The 22,337-nt window shown below is 51.2% G+C and overlaps 2 protein-coding genes across 2 annotated transcripts; both read left to right on the top strand.

Annotated features, from left to right (window-relative positions):
- Positions 1 to 207: 207 nt before the first annotated feature.
- Positions 208 to 6,636, top strand: GPR137 (G protein-coupled receptor 137). Its single transcript, XM_007434370.4, has 8 exons — positions 208 to 391; positions 768 to 1,441; positions 3,327 to 3,376; positions 3,597 to 3,822; positions 4,522 to 4,671; positions 5,112 to 5,240; positions 5,666 to 5,760; positions 5,942 to 6,636. The coding sequence occupies exons 2-8, from the start codon at positions 1,076 to 1,078 to the stop codon at positions 6,102 to 6,104; spliced, it is 1,179 nt and encodes a 392-aa protein (XP_007434432.2). The 5' UTR covers positions 208 to 391; positions 768 to 1,075; the 3' UTR covers positions 6,105 to 6,636.
- A 9,321-nt stretch (positions 6,637 to 15,957) lies between these two features.
- On the top strand, positions 15,958 to 22,106 carry KCNK4 (potassium two pore domain channel subfamily K member 4). Its single transcript, XM_007434377.2, has 6 exons — positions 15,958 to 16,161; positions 16,831 to 16,951; positions 17,629 to 17,789; positions 18,169 to 18,355; positions 19,286 to 19,425; positions 21,402 to 22,106. The coding sequence occupies exons 1-6, from the start codon at positions 15,973 to 15,975 to the stop codon at positions 21,891 to 21,893; spliced, it is 1,290 nt and encodes a 429-aa protein (XP_007434439.2). The 5' UTR covers positions 15,958 to 15,972; the 3' UTR covers positions 21,894 to 22,106.
- The last annotated feature ends 231 nt before the right edge of the window (positions 22,107 to 22,337 follow it).

Below are 22,337 nucleotides of genomic sequence, written 5' to 3'. Positions count from 1 at the left end.
GCACTTCCGGGGTGTGGATAACCCTGCCATTAATAGGCGAGCACAAGTGCCCGCCTTTAAGATGGCGGGCCGGAAAGAGCGCCGTCGCTCTAGTCAGATCCCCTCTCCCCGGCGCTTGCCATTCACCATCCCGCTCTACGCCCTTGGCGCAAGTGAAAAGAGACGGCGGCCGGCGGAAGCGTCACTTCCGGCACGCCGAGCCGGTGCAGCGAGGAAGGGGGCGGGGCCTACGCACTTTGCGCAGCTCGGAGCTGCTGGGAAGTCGCGCAGTTGGGGCTGTCCTGGACTTGGGGGGCGTCTTCTCCCCCACCCCACATTTGGGGCAGGGGAGCCAGAGAGGCAGCCGGGGACCCAGGGGCCCGAGAGAGCAGGGGAGGGTTAAGGGAACCAGGTATCTGGGGAGGCAACAAGGGACCCAGGCGTCCGAGGGGGGCACAGCTGTCCGGGAAGGAGGGGGAAAAGGGGGTTCAAGGCGCTCAGACCCGAGAAGGAAGGCTGGGGGGCCGAGAGCGGCAGGGGCCGAGGAGGGAGGGCTTCAGGGAGAGTTGGGAGGCTCCCAAGGGACCCAGGCATGGCGAGGGTGGGAGCAGGGAGGAGTGGGGGTCCAGGATTTGGGGCCTGGGGGGTTGGGGTCCCAGCCCTCTGAGGGTTGGGGCGGGGGCCAGGGCTGAGGACCCCAGGGTCCTCGGGGTAAAGGTGGGGCAGCAGGGAACTCGGGGCCCCAGCTTGAAAGAAGCTCCCCAATGTCTTGTGTCTTTCTCTTGTAGATCCTGGACGGGCTCCGTGCTGGAACAGAAGGGGGCTGTCCCCTTGTCCACGCCCTGCGAGGGGGTCCGGAGAGGAAGACCCCTGACCCTCGGCTGCCCCTCGCCCGTCTCCCCGCCGAGATCGCTCATGGAACGGGCAGGCGTGCTTTGATTCTGCCGCTGGAGGGGCCAGCCCCCCACTGCCCCAAAGGATGTAACCCCCCCTTCCTGCGGGGGCAGCTGCTCTGGCCAAGAGAGGGGGCTGCAGTGGGGGCGCAACCCCCCTCTCCCTGCGTTCTGGGAGATGACGGCCTCCTAGCCGGGCAAAGATGGAGAAGGCCGTGGGCAACCTCAGCTCCATCGTGCCGGCCTCACGGCTCACACCGGCCTTCCCGCCCGCCGTCAAGGTGGGCCTGACGACGCTCTACACGGCCCTGTACGCATTGCTTTTCTTCTCGGTCTACGCCCAGCTCTGGCTGGTGCTCCTGTACCGTCACAAAAAGTTCAGCTACCAGACAGTCTTCCTCTTCCTCTGCCTCTTCTGGGCCGCCCTACGCACGACCCTCTTCTCCTTCTACTTCAGGAACACCCTCAAGGCCAACCACTTGCACCCCTTCTTCTTTTGGCTGCTGTATTGCTGCCCTGTCTGCCTCCAGTTCTTCACCTTGACCCTCATGAATCTCTATTTTGCCCAGGTAAATGCGGTTCTGGCCAAAATGTGACCCAGAGGGTTGTGGGTAAATGCCAAGATGGCTGCTCTAGTCCCTAGGCCTTCTGGGTAAATGCCAACATAACCGCATTGGAGCTGGGAACTTGTGGGTAAAAAGGATAATTTGGTTTGCACCGAAGACTGACCTCTCATGAATGGCATTTGGTTCTGTATGGCACATGTATGTTTTGGCTTAAAAAGATCTTAAATATTTATCTTGGTTTATTGTTGGTTTATTGTTCCTCCAACCTGGGAAATGGGTTTGAGAGGCCTCGTACATTTCGATATGCGCTGGCTGATTCTTTCTATAAATTAGGCCTGTTTTCTTTAACTGGGCGCTTTCTGTTCCTCTGGGGATAAGAATCCCCAGTATTTATAACCAGCATGTTGACAATTCTCTCAATGTGTACGAAAGGTCTGTAAGCTTGGGTTTAAATTTAGTGGATGATGAAAAACAGCATGATTAGCTCCTTTTCTACCCACGACGCAGTTTTTTTAAAAACAGGAGAAAAACTCAGAACAGTGCATTCATATTTTCCACTGCTAGTACCTCTGTATTTATATACTGGTAAAAATGGCATAAATAATGCAGTCATGACCACATTAAAACCACAGAAAGCCTATCAGTAAGTAAATTAAGATAACAGGAGAGCTAGTTATTTAAAAATGCTCGCCCCAGGTTGCGAACTTCGTTCTCCTTTGGTGCGTAGATCCAGTTGATCTCAGTGGGCAGAGGCCTGCGAAAATTGGCATGTCGCTTTGTGGCTGAAAGTGTGGGGTGGGGGGTGACTGACAGGCAAAAATGGGGTTTCGGAATTGCAGCTGGATAGCAATTCTGCCACCTAGTAAGAATTTGTAGATATGGTGTATGTCTTACTAATAAGTATGTTGTAAAGAGGAGGACCCCCAAACCAGATAAGGGCAGGGAGCGGAACTGTTCTAGGTTAGCTGAAATGTGGTTTGTAGCACAACCTTTTTTAACCTCCTAATAACTGGATCTAAGCTGTGAGTTGTGATTTAGAAAGTCCCAAAGGAGCCACCTTCAAGGTCACTCAAGGTTTCACTGTTTGCTCTGCTCCTCCATTTGTAATAGGTAGATAACACACACGCCCCGCTACAAGCCTTTCACAATCTGGTGCCCTCTCGTTCTCTAGCCCCCATCATCCCCAGCCAAGTGGTGGTTGGGATGATGGGGACTGTAGTCCAACATTTGGAGGATTGAGAAAGGCTGACTGAACTTGTTATCGTGTTACCCTTTTAGTGCTTCTGATATAATGTTTAGTAGAAGTGTTTATGTTTTTTGTACAAATATAAGGATTGAGGGAGAGAGGAAGAAGATTACAATTAAATCTTGCTTCCAGATTCTTGAAGGCCATCAAATGTCTCCCAGGATGCTTGGCGTTTCAAGTTTCTAGTCCTCATGAAAAATAGGAAAAAGTCTTAGTAGCCCCAGGCGAACAAAGACAGAAATTTATTTCTCTTTATTTCTCCTTAACTGTCCAGTGCACAGCATCTGGGTTTGCCCGACACACTTAACTAGGTTAAAATACTGTTTGTGGTTCCTTGTACTGCAGAGCGGCTTGTGGGCACATCATACCACTGTGCTGTGTGATCCTGGCTCACCGCTTCATGTGAAACCATAAATCGTTGTTTGCAAACCTGAACCACAACCAACAAGCCCCATTCGCGCATGATACTCCTTCCTCCCTTCAGAGTCTGCTTCTCCCATTTCTAGCAAACTTGGGCAGTGCCTGCCAATCAAAACAGAATTGAAGGGGGCCACTGAAAAAGAAAAGGCTTAAAGGTTTAAAGAATCCCCCCCACACACACACCCCAAAAAAATCAATGGTAAATTTCAGTCTCCTTTGCAGGTGGTTTTCAAGGCCAAAGCGAAATATCGTCCGGACCTGATCAAAGGCCTGTGAGTATCTATATTTGTCTGGTGTCTGGGCTGAACCTGTTTCCTGCCCAGAAATGTCTTTCAATGCTGCAGCGTCAGGGCAAAGCAACTTTTGAACTTTACGTGGGAGATTGCCAGCAGTGTTGGGTGGGAGCAGTCCTGGATCAGAGGGGCTTCGTCGTTCTGGAGGACGATGGGGCCTTGTGGCTCCCTTTTCTCAGCGTTGAGTTGTTTTCCCCAGGTTGATGGTGCGAGGGGCGTGCCTTGGGGCCAGCGTCCTCTTCCTGGCGGTGAATGTGGCGTGCGCCGTGCTGGTGCGGGCACGCCAGGCTGAGCCCTGGGCCGTGGTCCTCGCGCGGGTTCTCATCAGCGACTCGCTCTTCGTTCTGGGAGCCGTCTCTCTTGCCCTCTGCCTGTACCTTGTGGCTCGTGGGTCTCCCTCGACGCGCATCTATCTGGAAGCCAAGGTGAGGTCCGGAAATGGCGCTCTCTATTCATTTCTGCACAATGTTTAGCCTTGTTCCTCACTTCTTTTAGCCAGGGAGTATGAAATCAGACCTCCTCGTCAACAGAAAGGCCCCTGTTTTGCTGATGGAGGGCACCTTGCGTGATAAACTGTAGTTTGTTGAACCGTGGTTTTTCAAATCAGTCATAATTAGTTATACTCAACCCACAAGGCTGGCAATCCCCAGCCGTTGCCTTTGGGACCCCCTCCAAAGGTTTTCCAGACCAACATTTTGGGCTTCCCGTGTTCTGTCCCTGCCGCTGGGGGAATCTTGTGTTTATATACAGATGTTTGTAAATTATATTTGAAATAATAGTCCTGCATTGCCAACGCTATGCAAAAAGTACATTGGATTAAATTACTGTCTCTCCGCCTTTCTGCCCCAGAGTGTGGCTGGCTAACAAACCACAGCTTGATAAGTCCCCCACGCTCATGTGTGCTGTGCAAAAGATCAACCAGGCAGACTTCGAAGTGGCTTAATGTGATGTGACAATAATTCACCCATGACTAATGCAGTGTTTCTCAACCTTGGCCACTTTAAGATGGGTGGACTTCAACTCCCATTTCCCAAGGCTGGCAGGGGAATTCTGGGAGCTGAAGTCCACCCATCTTAAAGTGGCCAAGGTTGATGGGCTAATGGGTCTGCCTCTTTCTGAAACAGGGCACCACGCTGTGCCAGACGGCAGCCATGGGGGGCACCATAGTCTTGCTCTACGCCAGCCGAGCTTGCTACAACCTTGCCGCCTTGGCGCTCTCTTCTCGCACCCGGCTTGACTCCTTCGATTACGACTGGTACAACGTTTCCGACCAGGTGAATCCACTGGAGGCTGAAGAGCTGCTGGGGGGGAACCTCCGGCCCCTCGAACCACAGCTCCCATCCTCCCCCCACTAGCAATTTCCCCCAGGCCCCGAAAAGAGAGAAAGTATTGAGCTGAACGGAACTTCTCAGGTGCTTGAGCACCAAAATCTCTGCCTTTGCCCATCTCGCCTCTGAAGGCAGGCGCAGCCCAAGCAGGATCTTCCATGCCCACGGGAAGAAACTGGGGTTTATTTGTATGTGGGGAAGGACATTTCGCAGCTCTTTTTAAGAGGGTAGCACCCTACTTCATACTGTCTAAGAAAGCTGGATCGGGGAATGCATTCGGTCTAGCTTGGAATCCGAGGTGGGTGGCACCGTTTCTTATTTTTAGCTATTTAAAGATTTGGGGGCCAAAGCCTGCATTTTACCTCCCAGCCTCTTCCCCCTTCCAGGCCGATCTAATAACAGATCTCGGGGATCAAGGTTACATCGTCTTTGGCCTCATTCTCTTTGTCTGGGAGTTACTGCCCACGACGCTGCTGGTTGGCTTTTTCCGAGTCCATAGGCCGGCTCAGGATATGGTGAGTAGGATATTCGGAGAGGACCAGGGACGTGAATAGAGGGGCTGAGCAGTAACACATCGCTTAAGAAACATCCCATTTCAGCGTTTGGTGGCTCGCGAAGAAGGAGCCTAGCAATCTCTGCTGTGTCGTTTAAAAAAAAAAAATTATGATGCTAGTCCTCAGTGGGACTTGGAAACAAAAAAGAGCCCTGGATGGTTCTGGGTAATGTTTTGGGGAGGAGTTGTTCTGTTTCACTGGATGTTCCTTCTGTAATGGGGGAAGAGGTATGGTTTGCTAGGGGCTAGGAACTTAGATCCAGTGAGTGCACCTCCTGGAACGAACCTTGTTGAAAGGAAGCACTGCTGTGCAGGAGGAGAGTTAGCCAAAGAAGCAAATTAATGGGCAGGGGAAGAGAGGTTTCATTGTCTTTTCCCTTGTTATAGAGCGCCAGTGGCGTCTTCAGTCGGCAGCTTGGTATCTCCCGTTCTTACTTCTTTGACTATCCTGGGCAGTGTGAAAACGAAGGACTGACTAGCAGGTAACCGCCCCCCCACCCCCTTTATCCTCAAGCTAGCAAACCTTCCAGTAACACAGACACTAAAAAAAAGAAAAAAGAAAAAAAAAGGATATGACACAGAAGGAAAGAGAGCGAGGAGGGAGAAGGAAAACTGCACGGCATGATTGTAACCCCTCTGCTTGTTTTCTGTTCTCCTTTTCAGCCTGACTGGACGACCCAGCAGCGGGAGCTATTACGGCTCGATCAACCGCAGCGGGGAGCAAGATTGGTTCGGGGGCCACCCTCCCACCGCCCCCCTTCTGTTCTCCCAGGCTGCCGTTTCCGGCAGCCATCACCACAGCCTTTACTCCACCCCGCAGAACTGAGAAAGATAAAAGGTGGCCTGGGGACAGGAGGAAGGCCGCCCCCCTAACCATTGCTACTGATGAAGGTTTCCTGCGTGTATAAATGGGGGGGGGCTGGCATGCGGACAGGGTATTAGAGCCACCCCCCCTCCCCGCGTCCCGTTCCCTCCCCTGAACTTTAGCCCGAGAAATTTAGCTCCGTCCTTTAGCTCTGGAGCTTGTTGGCTATTTTGCTGGAATCTCCATGCTTGAATCCTTTCCCCCCCTTGGAAAATTCCCTAGATATTTAACCGATAGTATACTGAGGACACTAGCACTTTAAACGACTGGTGGGGGGGGCGCGTTTTATCTGTGATGTTGTTGTTTAAATGAATTCTGTGAAATGGGTAGAGGGGCTCTCTCTTTTCTCCCTCTTCCCCCTGCCCTCCCCTCTCCCCACCAGCCGGTAGCTGCTGTTATTTGGAATACGCTTCCGCTCTTCTGCTAAACACTTTGCAGTTTTGGTGCTATCCCGTCGCTTGCCCCTTCCAATAAATCAGTTTTGTGTTAGCGACAGGACGCTTGGCTTTTTTCTGGGGATCCTGCCGTGCTGTGGGTGAAAATAATCCGTTGGATTAAAGCAGTGTTGTCCAAACTTGGCCACTTTAAGATGAGTGGACTTCAACTCCCAGAATTCTGCTGGCTGGGGAATTCTGGTAGTTGAAGTCCACTCATCTTAAAGTGGCCAAGTTTGGACAACACTGGATTAAAGGAAGCAAGCGGTGTGGTGCTTAAAAGAAAGGAAAAAACTTCCTATAGGGCGTGCTAACCATCCCCAGCTTTTGTCGTTTGAAATTAATTTTATTGATTGATTACTTCATTCATTACATCATCCCGCCGTTCTTTCGGAGCTCGAGGCGGCCTATGTAGTGCTTTCTCCTATTTTTCTTACAACAGCCCTGTGAGGTAGCTCAGGCTGAGAGAGAGGGACAGGCCCAAAGCCCCTCTGGGAGCTTCTGTGGTTGAGGAGGGATTTGAACCCACGTCCCTCCACTCCTAGCCCAATGCCTTAATGTCCCTGGCGCTCCTGAAATATGAGGGGTGTCTCCCTTTTTTTTTTTTTTAAGTAAAGAGTAGAAACAAAATTTAACTTTCTGATAGTACAGTAATGTAATTCAAAACAAAACGCTCATTCCAGCTGGCTGTTTGGATAAGAAAGCCGGACGTTGTGATTTTTCTGACGGAAATCGAGACCACGAAGGTGGGAAAAGGAAAGGGAAGAGAATAAAAAGGGGTATAAAAATCTGACCGTCCAGCAAATTATAACACACAGTACTGTAGCGTAGGGAAACTCGGATGAAATAAAGACAGGAGGAGGGTTTATATCATTGATTTAGAAGCACACAAAATACAGTCAATGTTCACTTTTGGCCTGGTTTTGAGAATTCAGGTGAAATCAAAGGATCGGGGCGGCTATAAACTGTGTTTGGGGACGCAGGCTTTGTACAAGCCTTGGTTTCTCTGGGGTGGGGTAAGCCTGGGAATTCACGGACTGGATCTGTTGGACCAAGCATGGTTTTGGTGGCACTTCGGCCTGCCTGTTTTGAATTCAGAGCAAGGTAAATTGCTCCCTTCTGCACTTAATGCCTGTGAAGTCAGGCACCATACATGATTGATTGATTGAGTAATTGATTTTGTGTCGTCAACTCGGTGGTGACTCTTCGCAACCTCATAAATAGGTTTTCTCCAAGTGGTTCTTCAGGGGTCCCAAGGGTGCCCCCATTACTGCCCTGATGCAATACAGGATTGGCAATTACCTCGTTTATCTCAGCAAACAACCCTGCGAGGTAGGTCATTCATGTTCCAGGCTTGCCGGAAGATGATGAGATCAAGAGACCATTGTTTCGAGGCCATCTCCACATCTGTGGGTTTTTTTTTTCTCTTTAACACTGAGCCAATCTTACTCAGATGCAGCTGAATGAAATTTGATTAATCAATTAAAATGCAGACAGCTCACTTGCTGAAGTCTGGTTCTCACATTCAGAGGAAGGAAGGAGATTTTTTTTTAATTTATTTTACCGAGGTGACACAGCAGTCCGGTCCTTCCCAGCTGGTAAGCAACTCTTAGTCCCCTCTAGCATGTCATCCTTTCAGATAATAAAATCCGAGCAAAATCTCTGCAGTTAGAAAACCCGTGCATGCCAAATCTGGCCAGTGCCAAATTCGGTTACTGCCCGACTTGGCTGCAGGTTGTAAAGGACGGTTAGTGCAAGCCATGATTCAGGGCTGCGTGCGACAAAACCAGGCTGTCGGGATGTGCAATGTGGTTGCAGAGGGTAAACGGGTTTGCACCGATGGGTTAATGGATCAAACAGCAATTCAAGGTTTGAAGCTGAAACTCTCTTATCCGACCCTTGTAGGAAAGCTAGGCCCTTCGCAGAAATCTGGGGCGGTGGGAGACGGGCCACCGTGAAAAAGAGTGAAAACACACTCGATCTTCATGAATCCGTCTGTTCGCCCAAGGCAAAGAAGCAAGGTTTGTAGACAGGAGGAGGAGAGACTATGCAAAGATTTTTGCTTTTTTTAAGTGTTGAAAGGAGGGATCAAATGTCAGGAAGCTAGTCCTCATGGAGGGCAGTACATCTGGCAGGGCCGAAGAAGGACCCTGATTCAAGGAAGGCCCAAAGCTTTACCGCCTTGGGGAAAAGAATGATTTGAAAGGAAGTGGCTGGATCTGGAGGAAGGTTGTCGAGGCAAAATGTAATCGGTCCTTTGCTTTTATGAGAGATATTTTTCCCCCTCCCGTTGTGTAGTTCCTGAAGCTGCCCAGAAGAGGGGGGCCCTGGTTCAAGGGAGCCAGGATATTCCAGACCCCAACCGAGGGGCCGGGGACTGGCCTTCAGCTCTGGGAAGGTGGCTTTGATGACCCCAAATGGTAGCTTTGCGCTACCGTTCTGAGTTTACAACTGGGTGGAATATCTAGGGCAGTGTTTCTCAAGCTTGGCAGCTTTCAGAGGGGTGGACTTCAACTCCCAGAATTCCCCAGCCAGCTGGGGAATTCTGGGAGTTGAAGTCCACCCCTCTGAAAGCTGCCAAGCTTGAGAAACACTGATCTAGGGGATCACTAGATTCCTTGGAAGTTTTGGGGGGCTTCTTTGGGGAGCCCCAAAGTTTTTTGGAGGTGTGCTTTTGCAACCAGACCAAAGCCCATCACTTGTGCTCACCCCATCCTTGTTTCTCCTGGATCAAGTGTTCGGCTGTATGTTCTTTGGGGCAGGGACTTTTTCCAGGGTAACGACTGCCACCGGTTTTACTCATGAAGGCTGGTTTCTTCTTCTGCTCCAAACGTGGCTGTAATCCTCCCTGGTTTCGACTGACTCCCATCTGAACCGGATAACGCAAGCCATCTCGGTGTGGTTGGGACGGGGGTCTGGTTGGTAAGATGGGTTTTGGGGAGAATATATGGGAGGAAAAGGCGGAGGGTCTTCTGTTCCAGATTTTGCCATCTCTCGCACATCATCGGAGAATCTTTCGATGCCATTATGATTGAACAGCCAAGTCTGGCTGTTTTCGAGTTTTTGAGCTCATTACATTTGTTTTTTTTCTTTCTTTCAAGCTCCTTCCTTCCTCCCTCCCTCCCTCTGCTTGTCTGTCTGTCTGTCTGTCTGTCTGTGTTTCTTCCTTCCTCCCTCCCTCCCTCTGCTTGTCTGTCTGTCTGTCTGTCTGTCTGTGTTTCTTCCTTCCTCCCTTCCTCCCCCTCTATCTCCTTCCTTCCTTCCTTCCTTCCTTCCTTCCTTCCTTCCTTCCTTCCTTCCTTCCTTCCTTCCTTCCTTCCTTCCTTCCTTCCTTCCTCTGCTTGTCTGTCTGTCTGTCTGTCTGTCTGTCTGTCTGTCTCTTTCTTTCTTTCTTTCTTTCTTTCTTTCTTTCTTTCTTTCTTTCTTTCTTTCTTTCTCTCTCTCTCTCTCTCTCTCTCTCTCTCTCTCTCTCTCTCTCTCCCCCCCTTCCCTTCCCTTCCCTTCCCTTCCCTTCCCTTCCCTTCCCTTCCCTTCCCTTCCCTTCCCTTCCCTTCCCTTCCCTTCCCTTCCCTTCCCTTCCCTTCCCTCCTTCCCAACCATAACTAGGACTAGTCAAAAATTCCAAGTCTCTGCCAAATTCCTTTTTGTTCCCAAACTCATTCTGGTCAGGCAGGTATGAATCTGGGCAGGTACATTTATAGCTGTTGAATGCAGGGCGTGCGCAAACACGGGAAGTGTGGTGTGCACATAGAAAAGAACCATACATGGTATCAATTGAGGAATGCCATGTGAGGGATGCCCAGTAATTTCCAGGAACTCCGGTGCCTGCAGGCTAGGGGGCAAAGAAGAAATTCTCAGATTGTGAAGATGGGATCTATCAACTGCACCAGTGAGGAATTGGTGGTTACTGGCCCCGACTTGCTTAGCCAGTGGCAAAGCCTGCTGGGAGTTGTAGTTCCCAGCATTTACAGGGCCACACATTTCCACCCTCACCTTTAACCTACGTGATGTGTAGATCTCATTTCAGAGCAATGGGATGTGCACACTAAGCCACCATAGCTTGTTTGGCAACAACCACTATAGCTTGTTTGGCAAACCATGGTTAAAACCGGTCATGTTTCAGCAAGGTGAATAAAACCATGGTGTAACTGAGTTGCTCTCCAAAAAGGGAGGGGAGGTCTCTTCTCCAAATTGCCACATGCTCCCAGCTATCACACCGAAGCTATGCAAAATCCAGCAATCAAATGTGGATGAGGGGTTAAGCTAGGTGGAGACTAACCTTGAGTTCCTTCCTTCCTTCCCTCCCTCCCTCCCTTTTTTCTTTCCTTCCTTCCTTCCTTCCTTCCTTCCTTCCTTCCTTCCTTCCTTCCTTCCTTCCTTCCTTCCTTCCTTCCTTCCTTCCTTCCTTCCTTCCTTCCTTCCTTCCCTCCCTCCCTCCCTCCCTCCCTCTTCTTGAAAATCCAGCTTGTTTGGCTGACTTAGGGATTCCCTAAAGGGGTGAAGTGGATTGTGTGAACAGATCCTCATTTTCCTTCCCCCCTTTTTTCCCAAGGTACCTTTCTGTTGCCCAGAGACTGATCTGACCCTTTCGGAATCATTAGCCTGGATCTCCTTTGCTTCTCCACCTCCCTAACATTTTCTGCTTCCCCATAATTAACAGCCACCCCCATCGCCAGGTTTGTGCGCATCCCCTGGTAAAAACTACTTTTCTCTCCCAGCTAAATTACTCTGCGACCAATGATGTTATTTTCCCAGCCTTTCCCCCCTCCCCTAAAAAAAAAAAAATCGTATCCCTGGTCTTTGGCTGGGGGAGGCGGGTGGGAAAAGCCTCCCGGCTCTTCCTGGGGGGAGACCCGTGGCGGGCGCGTCGACGGTGTGGCTCCGTGGATTTCTGCTCCGTTTTTCCCTTGTCATCCCTGGCTCCACGTCCCCCAAAGGGTTAACCCACAACGCCTCGCTCGCCTCCACACCGTGGGGCTGGATCTGGGGGCTGGCCAGGCTGGGGGTGATGGGCAAGGAGGGCCGGGTACCGGCTGAAGGGGGAGTGGGGGGGGAAGGAAGAGAAAGGAGGCTTCACCTGCCCCACGTCAGCCTGAGCCAGAAGCAAAAACAGGCGTTGCGAGCAGAGCGAGTGAGTACTGTACACCCAAAGGCGGGGTGGGTGCCCGGCCTGTCCCCACCGCCCCTCCCCACACACTAGGCATCACTGCCCTCTCCCAGAGCACTTCGTTTCTTGGGAAAGGGGGCTACTCTGTGATCTCGGCGGGGGTGGGGGGGGGCGAGGGCAGCATCTGAGTAGGGACCCCAGGCGGGATTGTGGCGACGAGGCGAGGGTGAAACAGCATTAAATGTGCAGCCGGGCGAGAGCGAGACATTACTCACAACCAGATCCTCTGGGGTTTTTCGGTTTCCCCCCCCCAGGTAAGCGTGTGGCTGCTTTGTTGTTGTCGGTTTTTCTCCTCCGTGGGGGGGGGGGAGAAGTGCAAGGAGGCAGGGGAGAAGTGCACACCCAGGAAGAGTGACTGCGCAAGGGGGTTGCACGCCGGGTTGGCTTTGGGGGTTGGAAAGCAAGGGTGTGGGTGATCTGAAGCAGCTGGTGTGTGTGTGTGTGTAAAACAGGATAGGATAGCACACCTGAGTGTGTGTGTGTGTGTGTATGCATGCAGGTATGGGTAGGATGGGAAAAACACCAGCGGGTGTGAAAAAGAATGAGGTACACGCCAGTCCGAGAGCACATGGCGCATCGGTTCTTTGTCAAACAGAGATTGTGGGGTACACAACCAGGAGGGGGGCAAGCGCAGGTGGGGGCAAGTGGGTCAGGGACAAAAGCCGGAGCAGGTGCGCGTGTCCGTAAGTAAATACTTGCTTTTTGAAAAGTCGGGCAGCCCCAGAGGAGAAAAACAGGGTAAGGGGGTCTGTGGGTTTGAAATCAAAAACTTCGCCTGGGTGTTCACACGCACAAAGGTAGTGCAAGCTTGTGGGTGTTCGGAAAGAGAGGGGAAAAGTGCAACACACACGGGCTGTGTTTGCCCAACCGAGCACGTATGTTGTGTGAAGTGGTCTATCGTGTTGCTTGGTTTGAGTGTGGCACACTTACTTTTAATTTGGTTCGATTGGGACCCGGCCTTTCAGGCAGGAGCCCCATCCTGTGAGTTAGGCTGAGCTGAGAGGGCACGACTGGTCCAGAAGGAGCTTGAATTGCGTTTCCCCACTCCTAATCCACACGTCACCCTCATATCACACCAGCTTTCCAAGGTAATTCACCTTATCTATACCAATATCTACACTTATCTATATTAAAAACCCATTTTGCAAATTTCCCCTGCAACGACAACCCTGCAAGGTAGGCCAAACTCATCCTGGGAGCTTCCGTGGCTGAGAGGGAATTAGAACTGGCTCCCCCCAATGCCGGTCCAGCCCCTTCACCACGAGACCACAACACGATCCGGATGGCGTGTTTGTGGGAGAGGAATCGGTGTGCACGAGTGTGCGCAGGACTGAAGACGAAAAAAGCCTCCGTGCAGAATTTATACGTGTGTAATCTGGTTGTGGGTAGCCAGAATGGCACAGGGCACAAGATGGGAGCAAGTGAGCGGTCTTGTACGCCCCCTGTTTGTAGATTGGTGCCAGTGATGGTGATCCAAATTAGGGTCCGTGAGCAGGAATGCTGTCTGAACGGAAAAGACCAACACGGGCCTAATGATCCCAAAGCTCTAGAGCAGGGTTTCTCAACCTTGGCAACTTGAAGACGTTTGGACTTCAACTCCCAGAATTCCCCAGCCAGCCATGACCCTCTACAAGGTCCATGAGAATGCCAATCTTGAATGCCGCCCAACTGAGCAAGCTTTCGGGTTGCACAGAACGCTTCTTCAGCCAAGAAACCCTGGCAGGTTTACAAGTCGATGCCCCTCTTTCCGGAGCATCCTTTGTCCCTTCTAAACAGAACTTTCCTTCTGGCTGAAGCGTTCTGTCGGAGTCAGAAGCTGGCTGAACTGAAGCGGGTTTTGAGGGCGGGGAGCCAGCTTTTTCACTTGGGGCCTGCCAGGCCTTCTCCCCCAGCTCTCGGAGAGAAGCCCCTGCTGAATTGCTGCCTGCTTAATCCAGGCCCAACCCCGAGCTTAAGATATCCTCCTCTCCAGAGGGAGAACTAGAGATGCCTTTTATCCACTCGTCCAGAGCCAAAGTATCGGAGCTCTGTGATGGCATTTAATTGAATCCTCTTCAGTTGATTGGAGGCTGTCTCCGTTTGGGGGCCTGGCGATGCTCCCACCATACCACAAAATCCTCCCTGCTCGCCACTCTGCTGGCAAAGGCGGTCAGCTTCCGCATCAACCACAAAGCTGCTCCTGAGCATCGCTGGGGAAAAAACCCACCCTTTGCTTTACGCCCGGATTCCGAACCAGCACGAACTTGGAGGTTAGTGGATGGGGAGGGGGGATATATTAGGGGAAAATGCGGCGGGCTAGATCCAAGATCTCTTCTTCTGAACATTTGTGCCCCCTCCAATGGGCTTTTCTCCCCGTCTCCAAACACTGAAAGTGGTCCTTGGCGTTTCGAACTCGGGGCCACGCTCATTCTGGCTTCTCCTCCCAGCCCGGTCCTCGAGGGGGCTGCAAATGTGGGGTAAAACAGACCTTAGATGTGAGCCCTGGGAAAGTCAGCCCCACGGGTTGCTTTGCTGTAAACGGCAAGCAGAAAGTCACATTTTGCAAACCAGGTTGCTTCAAGAGTTACTTCTTGCTTTTTTTTTTAAATGCACCAATAAGGAAGTTTGCATCAACGTGTGTGTGCGCACGGCGGTTATACAGCAGAAGATTTTGCTCTTTTAACATTCCCGGGCTGGGTTGATGCCACACCAAGGCCCTTTGCGCGTTCAAGCCCGTGATGCTTGTTTTGATGCTCTGAAAATTAAATTGCACGTCTAAGGATCACTGAGTCATAAGATTTTGTGGTGAGAAATAAGAGCCTTAAGAGTTTCGCAAGGGGGGGGCTGTAAAATTCTGATTTTTCTAACGCTCCGCCATTTACTAATTCTGGTCTCTCTCCTTTTTGCGCGGAGATTTCTCAGCCCAAATGTAGTTGCAAAACTACAATTACCGCAATGGCCGTTTGTAAACGACATCACACAGCAAAAAGTTAAATTAGGTGGTTTATCCTATATCTTCACCATGAAGGCTTCCTTTTATCTTTGCGTTATCGTCATGTTTTACCCTAAGAGAACACAAACTGACATAACAAAGAAAGGAAACTTTGTGTCCCTTTCCGGATGAAAAATCCACAATCCGTTTGAAAGGATCTAACGTTTTTCCACGTTTATTTTGCCTTTCTGCAACGTTGGAACCGCGCGTAGGTCACCTTTTAGAAGTTTAATTTTTCAGTGGGACTTCTCCGTAGACTTGGCACAAGGAGAACGGAGGATACAGAACAAGTCTGGACGTGTATCTTGAATGTTACACCTTAGGTTTCTTTTTTTAATTCATGAAATCAGGCCTGATTTGGAAATCCCTTTAGGCGCAGGACTGTGAATAATGACCCATTTGCCCTCTCTTAGGTTGATGGTGAGGACGCTGACCTGGAGCAAGCGAGTCCCCAGGACTAAATTGTTGGATGAATAGGGGTGCAAGAATTGAGTGGGAAGTTTGCAAAATTTCACTTGAGCCCCTCCTGGACCTTCTGCGGAGTGGGGCCTGCAACATCTGGTTTTCAGACCAAGGCTAGATAGTTGGTGGAGTCCTGCAGTGGACGGGGGTGGGCTTGATGACCTCTTAGGTCCCTCCCAATGCTATGATTTTAAGATGATGGGGATTATTGGGGGGATCCCTACTTTTCTGATTGTCCGTGGGGGTAACTGGTACAAAGAGTTTGGGGTCCGTAGCTGGAAAGGGATATTTTTTCAGGCTCCAAGGGGTTGGTCAGGGGGCGTCCTCGAAACAGAGGAAGCTGGCCTTGTCTTCAAAGCCCAGGGGCTCAGCCATCGTCCTCTTGAAAGGAAAAGGGCAGCGATGGATAAACGCTGTTCCATGACAAAACCGCCTGGGGTCACGAGAGGCGGAAAGGTTTCGGCCTGGAAGGTGCTCCGAAAGAGCTTGCGTTGAGAGGACCAGAGGCATCTTTTTGAGTTTTAGAGATAGAGTGCCCCTGAACGTGGGAGCTCCGTGCAGCCTGCGGATTAGATCCGTCGTCCTCCAGGCCGTGGCCTGGCTTTCTCCAGAGGTCAGCCTCTTGGCCTGCTGTCCGAACGCAGTCCTGCCCGGCGCGCTCACCCCGTCTTCTCTCCCCATCCTCTGGCAGTGAGTTATCCGCCAGCCGTTGACCCTCATGGCTCTCTGCCCATAGTCTGTTACGTGTCCAAGGAATCCATCTTGAGCCGGCGGCCAGCGAGACCCAGTGCGGTGATGCGCCGGACGACCGTTTTGGCCCTCGTCTCCATCGTCCTGGTCTACCTGGTGATGGGCGCCTTCATCTTCCGCCTGCTGGAGCAGCCCCATGAAGTCAGCCAGCAGGTGAAGATCCAGGCGTACCTGGAGCAGTTCCTGAAGCTGCACGAGTGCGTGGCGGCCGAGGAGCTGGAGGAGCTGATCCAGGTGAGAGGAGGGCGAGCGGGCTGGGCGGGGACGGGCCAAGCCATCGCCTAGCGCATGCATCTCAGCCTCTGCCCCTTTCCGACACGAGGACATCAACTCCCAGAATCCCCCGGCGTCTAGATCAGGATTTTTCAGCCTCCACCCCTTTCAGATGCACGGATGTCAACTCCCAGAATCCCCTGGCGTCTAGATCAGGGTTTCTCAGCCTCCGCCCCTTTCCGACACGTGGACGTCAACTCCCAGAATCCCCTGGCGTCTAGATCAGGGTTCCTCAGCCTCAGCCCCTTTCAGATGTGTGGATGTCAACTCCCAGGGTCATTTTGGGAGTTGAAGTCCACCCATCCGAAACCAGCTGAAGTTGAGAAACCCTGATTTAGAGAACCGTGGGAACGCAGCCTAGAGTTGGGGTTCTTCTCTTCATAGGTCAATTTCTCAGTCAATCATCAGCAAGACCCGCCACTTGGATTTTATGCTCCTCCCGCTGACCTTGGCTGAGCTCAAAACAAAGTCCAACCTCATTAATACTTGGATGGGAGACCACCTGGAAGTCCACCAGCTGTTGGCTGAACTAGGAAGTTGGGAAAAAAAAACATGGTGGGAAAAAAGCAAACAACTTGTGTAGCAGTGCATGGAAATGTCCATAATTCTTCTTTCTGTCCTTCCTCCTAGCAAGTAAGCGAGGCTACAGGAGCTGGCGTGGATCCGGCAGTCAACTCTAGCAATGCCAACGCCTCTCACTGGGATATGGGCAGTGCGTTCTTCTTCGCCGGCACCGTTATCACCACTATTGGTATCTAGGGGTTGATTGGAAAGTTGGGCTTATCCCACAAGCACACGGAGCGGGTAGTTGATGAATTGGTGGCCTCCGTTTCACCATCTGTGTAATGGGCGCAGGAACGGGCTGATCCTGGAGCCCCTCCAAAGACGATTGGAGTGAGCCGTGGTTTGGGTGGGTCTTTTTCTCTGGGGGTGGGGGTGGGACGGCTTTCTGCACCCCCTTTGCAAAGCTTTGTTTCAAGCCCGGTCTCGCTGCGGCTGGGTTCGCCCCGGTTGAACCGGAGTAGGTAAAAACCAGCCGTTCCATTCGCGCCACCAGAAAGGTGCGATTTGGGTTCATCTCGGCTAGTCTAGCTGTTTATAGCTTAGCAGGCCGGCTTGGGGCCTGATTCAGTCTGTTGTGCCAACTCCAAAAAGGAGGCGAACCCAGGAACTGAAATGAAAAAGCCCCTTTTTAAGTGGGCCAAGGGGGCCTCTCCCTTACCCCCTCCCCAAATAAAGGCAAATAAATTCCCTGTTAGAGTTCCCCAACCGTCCACAGGGGCAAGGGTTTGGCTTCCCAACTGCAATAATGCTTCGTTGCGGTTGAGGTCCAGACATGGCTTGAGGTAGACTGCCTTAGAACCTGGAGGCTCCATCCCACCTTCGCGCTCTTTCTGACATCTCTGCTCTGTCTGCCTGGCCCAACAGGGTTTGGGAACATCTCTCCCAAGACCAAATACGGCCAGGTCTTCTGCATCTTCTACGCCCTGGTGGGAATTCCTCTCTTTGGGATGTTACTTGCTGGAGTTGGAGACCATCTAGGATCGTCCCTCCGGAAGGGCATTGGAAAAGTGGAAGATATTTTCTTGGTGAGTTCCGTTAATCTTTATCCTCCAGTCCAGGAACGATCCATTCTCAACAGCGACTCCTTGGAAGCGCGACACCTCGGAGAAAAGTTGGGCTACCATTTCCATAATCCCCAGCCATCACTCTCTCCCCTGTGTCTGTGGCTTAGGGGTGCTGCAAAGCCGCTGCCTGGAAGGAGACGGCTTTATGCCAAATGCCGTTTACTTGGCCTGCATGGAGAGAATTTTATTTCTGTTCCTTAGGAGTTGACACCACTCAGCGATGACTTCCTACAAACTGCCGGTCGGAAGCAGGAAGTGGGTTTAGACGGACCGTTTGGGCAGAAACTGGCTTGGTAGGAATTGCATCTCATCTCCTTTTGGATTCTGTTTTCCTCCATAGAAGTGGCAGGTGAGTGCCACCATCATCCGGGTCATCTCGGCGTTACTTTCCATTCTGATCGGCTGCCTCCTCTTCATCTCTCTGCCCACCCTCATCTTCCAGCACGTCGAAGGTTGGACCTTCCTGGAAAGTGTCTACTTCGTGGTCATCACGCTGACCACGATTGGATTTGGTGACTACGTGGCAGGTGAGGACAGGAGGACGGAACAGACCCGCCTTGCAAAGCGGGCCGCGGAAATTGCAGCATTCTGCCCTGCTTGGGGGCTGGGGGCCGAAAATCGGTGGAACAAACCCAGGATTCCAATAGAGGCGAATATGTGTAACCCAAGATTGCGATGCAAACCCTGTTGATGCCACGATCGGTCCAAACAAACAAATGCATGCTAGATTTCATGTTCTGTAGGCAATGAGAAAGTTTCTGAGTCACATAGGGCACTTCTTCAGGCTGGCAATTCAGAGGCGGCTTACTGGAGATTTAAAAAGACAGAAACGGAGTGTTAGAAATCTACGAACTCTGTTTCCAGGGTTTTCTTTTCCTTATTTGCATTTTCTTCCTTTCCTTCCTGTTTGAAACAAGAATCTTTTTATTATTCATTAATGGCCTGCGTGTCCCACCTTCGCTCAGGCCTTACCTTAACTGAACTGCAAGATAGATTACATGGGGAAGGAGAACTTGGTTTAATGTTCTCCACTGAGTTTTGCAGCTGGTGGGGTTTGCCGGACTTAATAGGAACCTGCTTCCGGCTCGCTCTCTTTTAAACAGCCAGCCTAAAGAAGAGACCTGTGTTACACCTAAGCTTGCATACGTTACTCACAAAATTGGGGGATGAAAAACCGGCAGGCCAGGTAGAACGAGCCCATCTCGCCCATCCCTGTCTGATCGCTTCCAGCCAGAACTGACCTCTCTAGCTAAGTTTTCTGAATTTTCAGCATCGGGGAGGGAGGGAGGGACAAGGTATCGCTTTCCAAATCTCTCCCAGCCTGTCCCGTCAAGCATGGCTGGTAGCAACAGATGCTGGGAATTTAGTTGGGGCCACAGGTTGACCCTTTCTGGCAGGTTGGGAGGAGCAGGGCAAGGGTTGCGAGCCTCCCGCTCCCAGTGCATTCTACCTGCCAGGTGACACGAAAAGCAACGATTATTTCTGGTACCAACCGCTGGTGGTGGTCTGGATCCTCCTGGGACTGGCATACTTCGCTTCCATCTTGACCATGGTTGGCAACTGGTTGCGGGCGCTGTCCAGACGCACGAGAGCCGAGGTGAGCACGCCACGAGCGACGGTTTACTTAAAACCAGTTATTTAAACCTGGGCTTTTTCAGCACGGCTGAATATCTTTTCTAAAAAATATGACTCTCTGACTCCCGATGAGGAGCTCTTCCACACAACCACCCCAAAACTTTCCAGCCCGTTTGAGAGTTTCAAAACTGGCATTTAACGAAGAAGAAAAGAAGTCGATTGGGTTGCATGCAAAATCCTCACCCCCTTCTAGCCAGGAAAATATTACAGCAACAAACTCGGTTAGTGCATGAAGCCGGCTGCTGGATTTGCGTAACCATGACAGTTAGGAGTAAAGTTTGCTCGCAACGTGACCTTTTCTCCAAACAGACCACGATTAAAACCCACCAAGCGTTGCCTATTTCCAAATGCACCTTTTGGATCTTTAATCCTGGTTAAGCTAGGAAGTTAGTATAAAACCAGGCTGATTTTACTTAGTATAAACCAACTGATTTTAGTTCGTATAACCCAACCAGATTTTCCCATCTAGTCGAATTTTTTCTCCTCTAGGGCTGTAGGCAGAAAATCAGCTTGATCACCAGCTCCTTTTTGAAACTGGACATTTCTGGGATCAACCCCAAGATTGCACTCCTAAAACAATAGCTTCAGTGGGATATTAAAACCCATAAAACCTTGAAAACGTTTTAACGGCCACATTAAGCATCTTCATCTTAATCAGGAGAATTGGAAACTCTCCGGATGCTAGTTCGATCTGCAAGTCCCAGAAAAGGTCAATTGCAATCCCTGTTTGCAATTGTTCCGTTGGCCATAAACAGAAAGGAGAAAACCCTCAATGTGTCTAAAATGTATATGAAGTCAATAGTTTTATGAACAGCCAAAACTTCTTCTTCGGGCCAAATTCAGCAAAATCCTTAGCCAACCTTCCCTTTCCTAAAAAAACACAACAACACGGGGAAAGAATAGAAATATAGAGAATCTTCAGTCATTTTTTCTTTTTTGCTTTCGAGCTACCCAAGGATTGATGGTTGGGTGAGAAAACTGGATTATGCTCTAATTGCAGCATTCAGCCCACTTAACGGTCATGACTATTAGTCCTAATCTGCCAGAGATCTTGCAGAAGGAAGAATTAATTTAAACGGCAGCTGGCAATTTGCTGGCTACAGCATTTACACACACACGTGCGCACACACACTTCTCATTGCTGCTGGCTGCAGCCATAAAGACAGAAGAGGGAATCCTCCAGATTTGACACCAGGCTGTTCTGCCGCTCCAAAAAAGCAGATGGTGTTAATTTCGTGCAACGCTCCCTCCTTCATCAGCCCCCATAATTGAAAGCTGTTCCTTTCACGCTGACCCTGAAGGGCGGGTGCAACACGGTCCAATCAACCAGGCAGGAAGGGCTCTCCGAGGGAGCGAGGAACTTAGAAACGCCAGCTCTGGTTTTTTCCAAGCCCCTTTGGGACGGCTTGGACTACAAGCCCCATCCTCCCCGGCTGAGGATCGGGGCGGTGGTGGTGCTGCCCATCTGGAGGGCAGATGTGGGCTACTACGTGGCGTTTTGTAACATCCATATCAAACATATATCCAAGAAGGTCCGAACAAGGGGAAATCATTTGTGCCTTGCTTCCCGTTGTTTGGACTGTGACTATTTACACACGCACACAGACACACCCAAGTTCAAACCAGGCTGTATTTTGCACCTAGTTGGATGTTTCTACCCAGCACAGTAATTAGGAAACCCCCCCATACAATTGCAATAAGGTGATCCTACATGACAAAGCCTCATCAGCTGCAAACCGATAACCGTTGGGTGCAAACTTCGCTTGGCCACAACTGATTCCGATTTGGGGTGGGAGCCCAAGCATTTTTATTTTTATTAATTTTTATTTTTATGATGTGGAAGCCCAGCCCTGAGAATTCTGGGAATTGGAGTCCGCACATCTGGCAGGCGCCCGAGTCAGGCCTCTTTGGCTCCTGACTTTCACGCTTTCTCCACAGATGGGAGACCTGACGGCTCACGCCGCCTCCTGGACCGGCAACGTGGCGTCCCAGCTGCGTGTCCCAAGCATGGGGTTTCCGGAGAAGCTTCACCGAGTGGCCACCTTGAAAGGGAAGCCGTTGTCGCCTTCAGCCATCTTGGCCCAAGGGGAAAACCCCCTATCTTCGCCCCCGCCTGGAATCCTGTTGCAACAGCCAGCTCTAACACCAGCTGCAGCGCCGCTCGGCTCGGGTGTCTCCTCGGTGCCCCTGCAAAACGTGGCTCAGCCGAACACCCACCCTGCCATTTCCCTGCGGCCTATAGACTACGCGGGAGAAAATCTGGCTTTCATTGACGAGAGCTCCGACACGCTCAGTGAAGGGGGACCCCCTTCCACCCGGCTTCCCCGCCGATGGCGCCCGCGGGCACGGCACCGGGCTGACCCCAGAGAGCCGATGGGATTGCCCATGATTCTTCTCAGCCGGACCCGGGACAAAGGTGAATCGGTCTAAAGACAAGAGTGGGTCTGGACTTGGCTCGGAGGGATTTTCTGATCCATGGTGCCGATCCATCCATTCTTTTCCCCGCTTCTGGCGGAGTGAAATCTTAAGTGACCGTGTTCTTGTTTGCACGAGGTGCTGAGCAAATGCCCTAACATGTACCCATCCTGTTCGCAGTGATAACACGGCTCCTGGCCGAGGCCGGGATGTGCCCCACGTTCTCAGCGTTCCCTCTCTGTAATGGTAAGTGGGAAAGACCTTGGGAGATGGGGCGAAGAGACGCTGCCAAGAGAATGGTCGGATAAGAGGTGGCTTAGCCCGCAGCTGCATAATGGATGGAGAAAGAGACTCAGAAGGGACCCTCCCTAGTTTCTCGGGCTGTAAAGGAGACGGCAGGAGAATTGTACTTTCAGACTTGCAAGATTGTTGTCAGCCTTCCCAGGTAGACCAGACAGG

The sequence above is a fragment of the Python bivittatus genome, unplaced genomic scaffold (assembly GCF_059951505.1).
Source record: "Python bivittatus isolate LINGU-HERP-01145 unplaced genomic scaffold, Pbiv_v1 ctg000180_np1212, whole genome shotgun sequence".
NCBI lineage: Eukaryota > Metazoa > Chordata > Lepidosauria > Squamata > Pythonidae > Python > Python bivittatus.
This window is presented reverse-complemented; position numbering and strand designations above follow the sequence as displayed.

Bases quoted from the DNA above. Each gene is read 5' to 3' on its own strand.
- GPR137 (XM_007434370.4), top strand. From the start codon at position 1,076: ATGGAGAAGGCCGTGGGCAACCTCAGCTCCATCGTGCCGGCCTCACGG. The intron at 1,442-3,326 runs GTAAATGCGGTT...TCTCCTTTGCAG, and splicing joins TGAATCTCTATTTTGCCCAG to GTGGTTTTCAAGGCCAAAGC. The intron at 5,241-5,665 runs GTGAGTAGGATA...CCCTTGTTATAG, and splicing joins ATAGGCCGGCTCAGGATATG to AGCGCCAGTGGCGTCTTCAG.
- KCNK4 (XM_007434377.2), top strand. From the start codon at position 15,973: ATGCGCCGGACGACCGTTTTGGCCCTCGTCTCCATCGTCCTGGTCTAC. The intron at 16,162-16,830 runs GTGAGAGGAGGG...CCTTCCTCCTAG, and splicing joins AGCTGGAGGAGCTGATCCAG to CAAGTAAGCGAGGCTACAGG. The intron at 17,790-18,168 runs GTGAGTTCCGTT...TTTCCTCCATAG, and splicing joins AAGTGGAAGATATTTTCTTG to AAGTGGCAGGTGAGTGCCAC.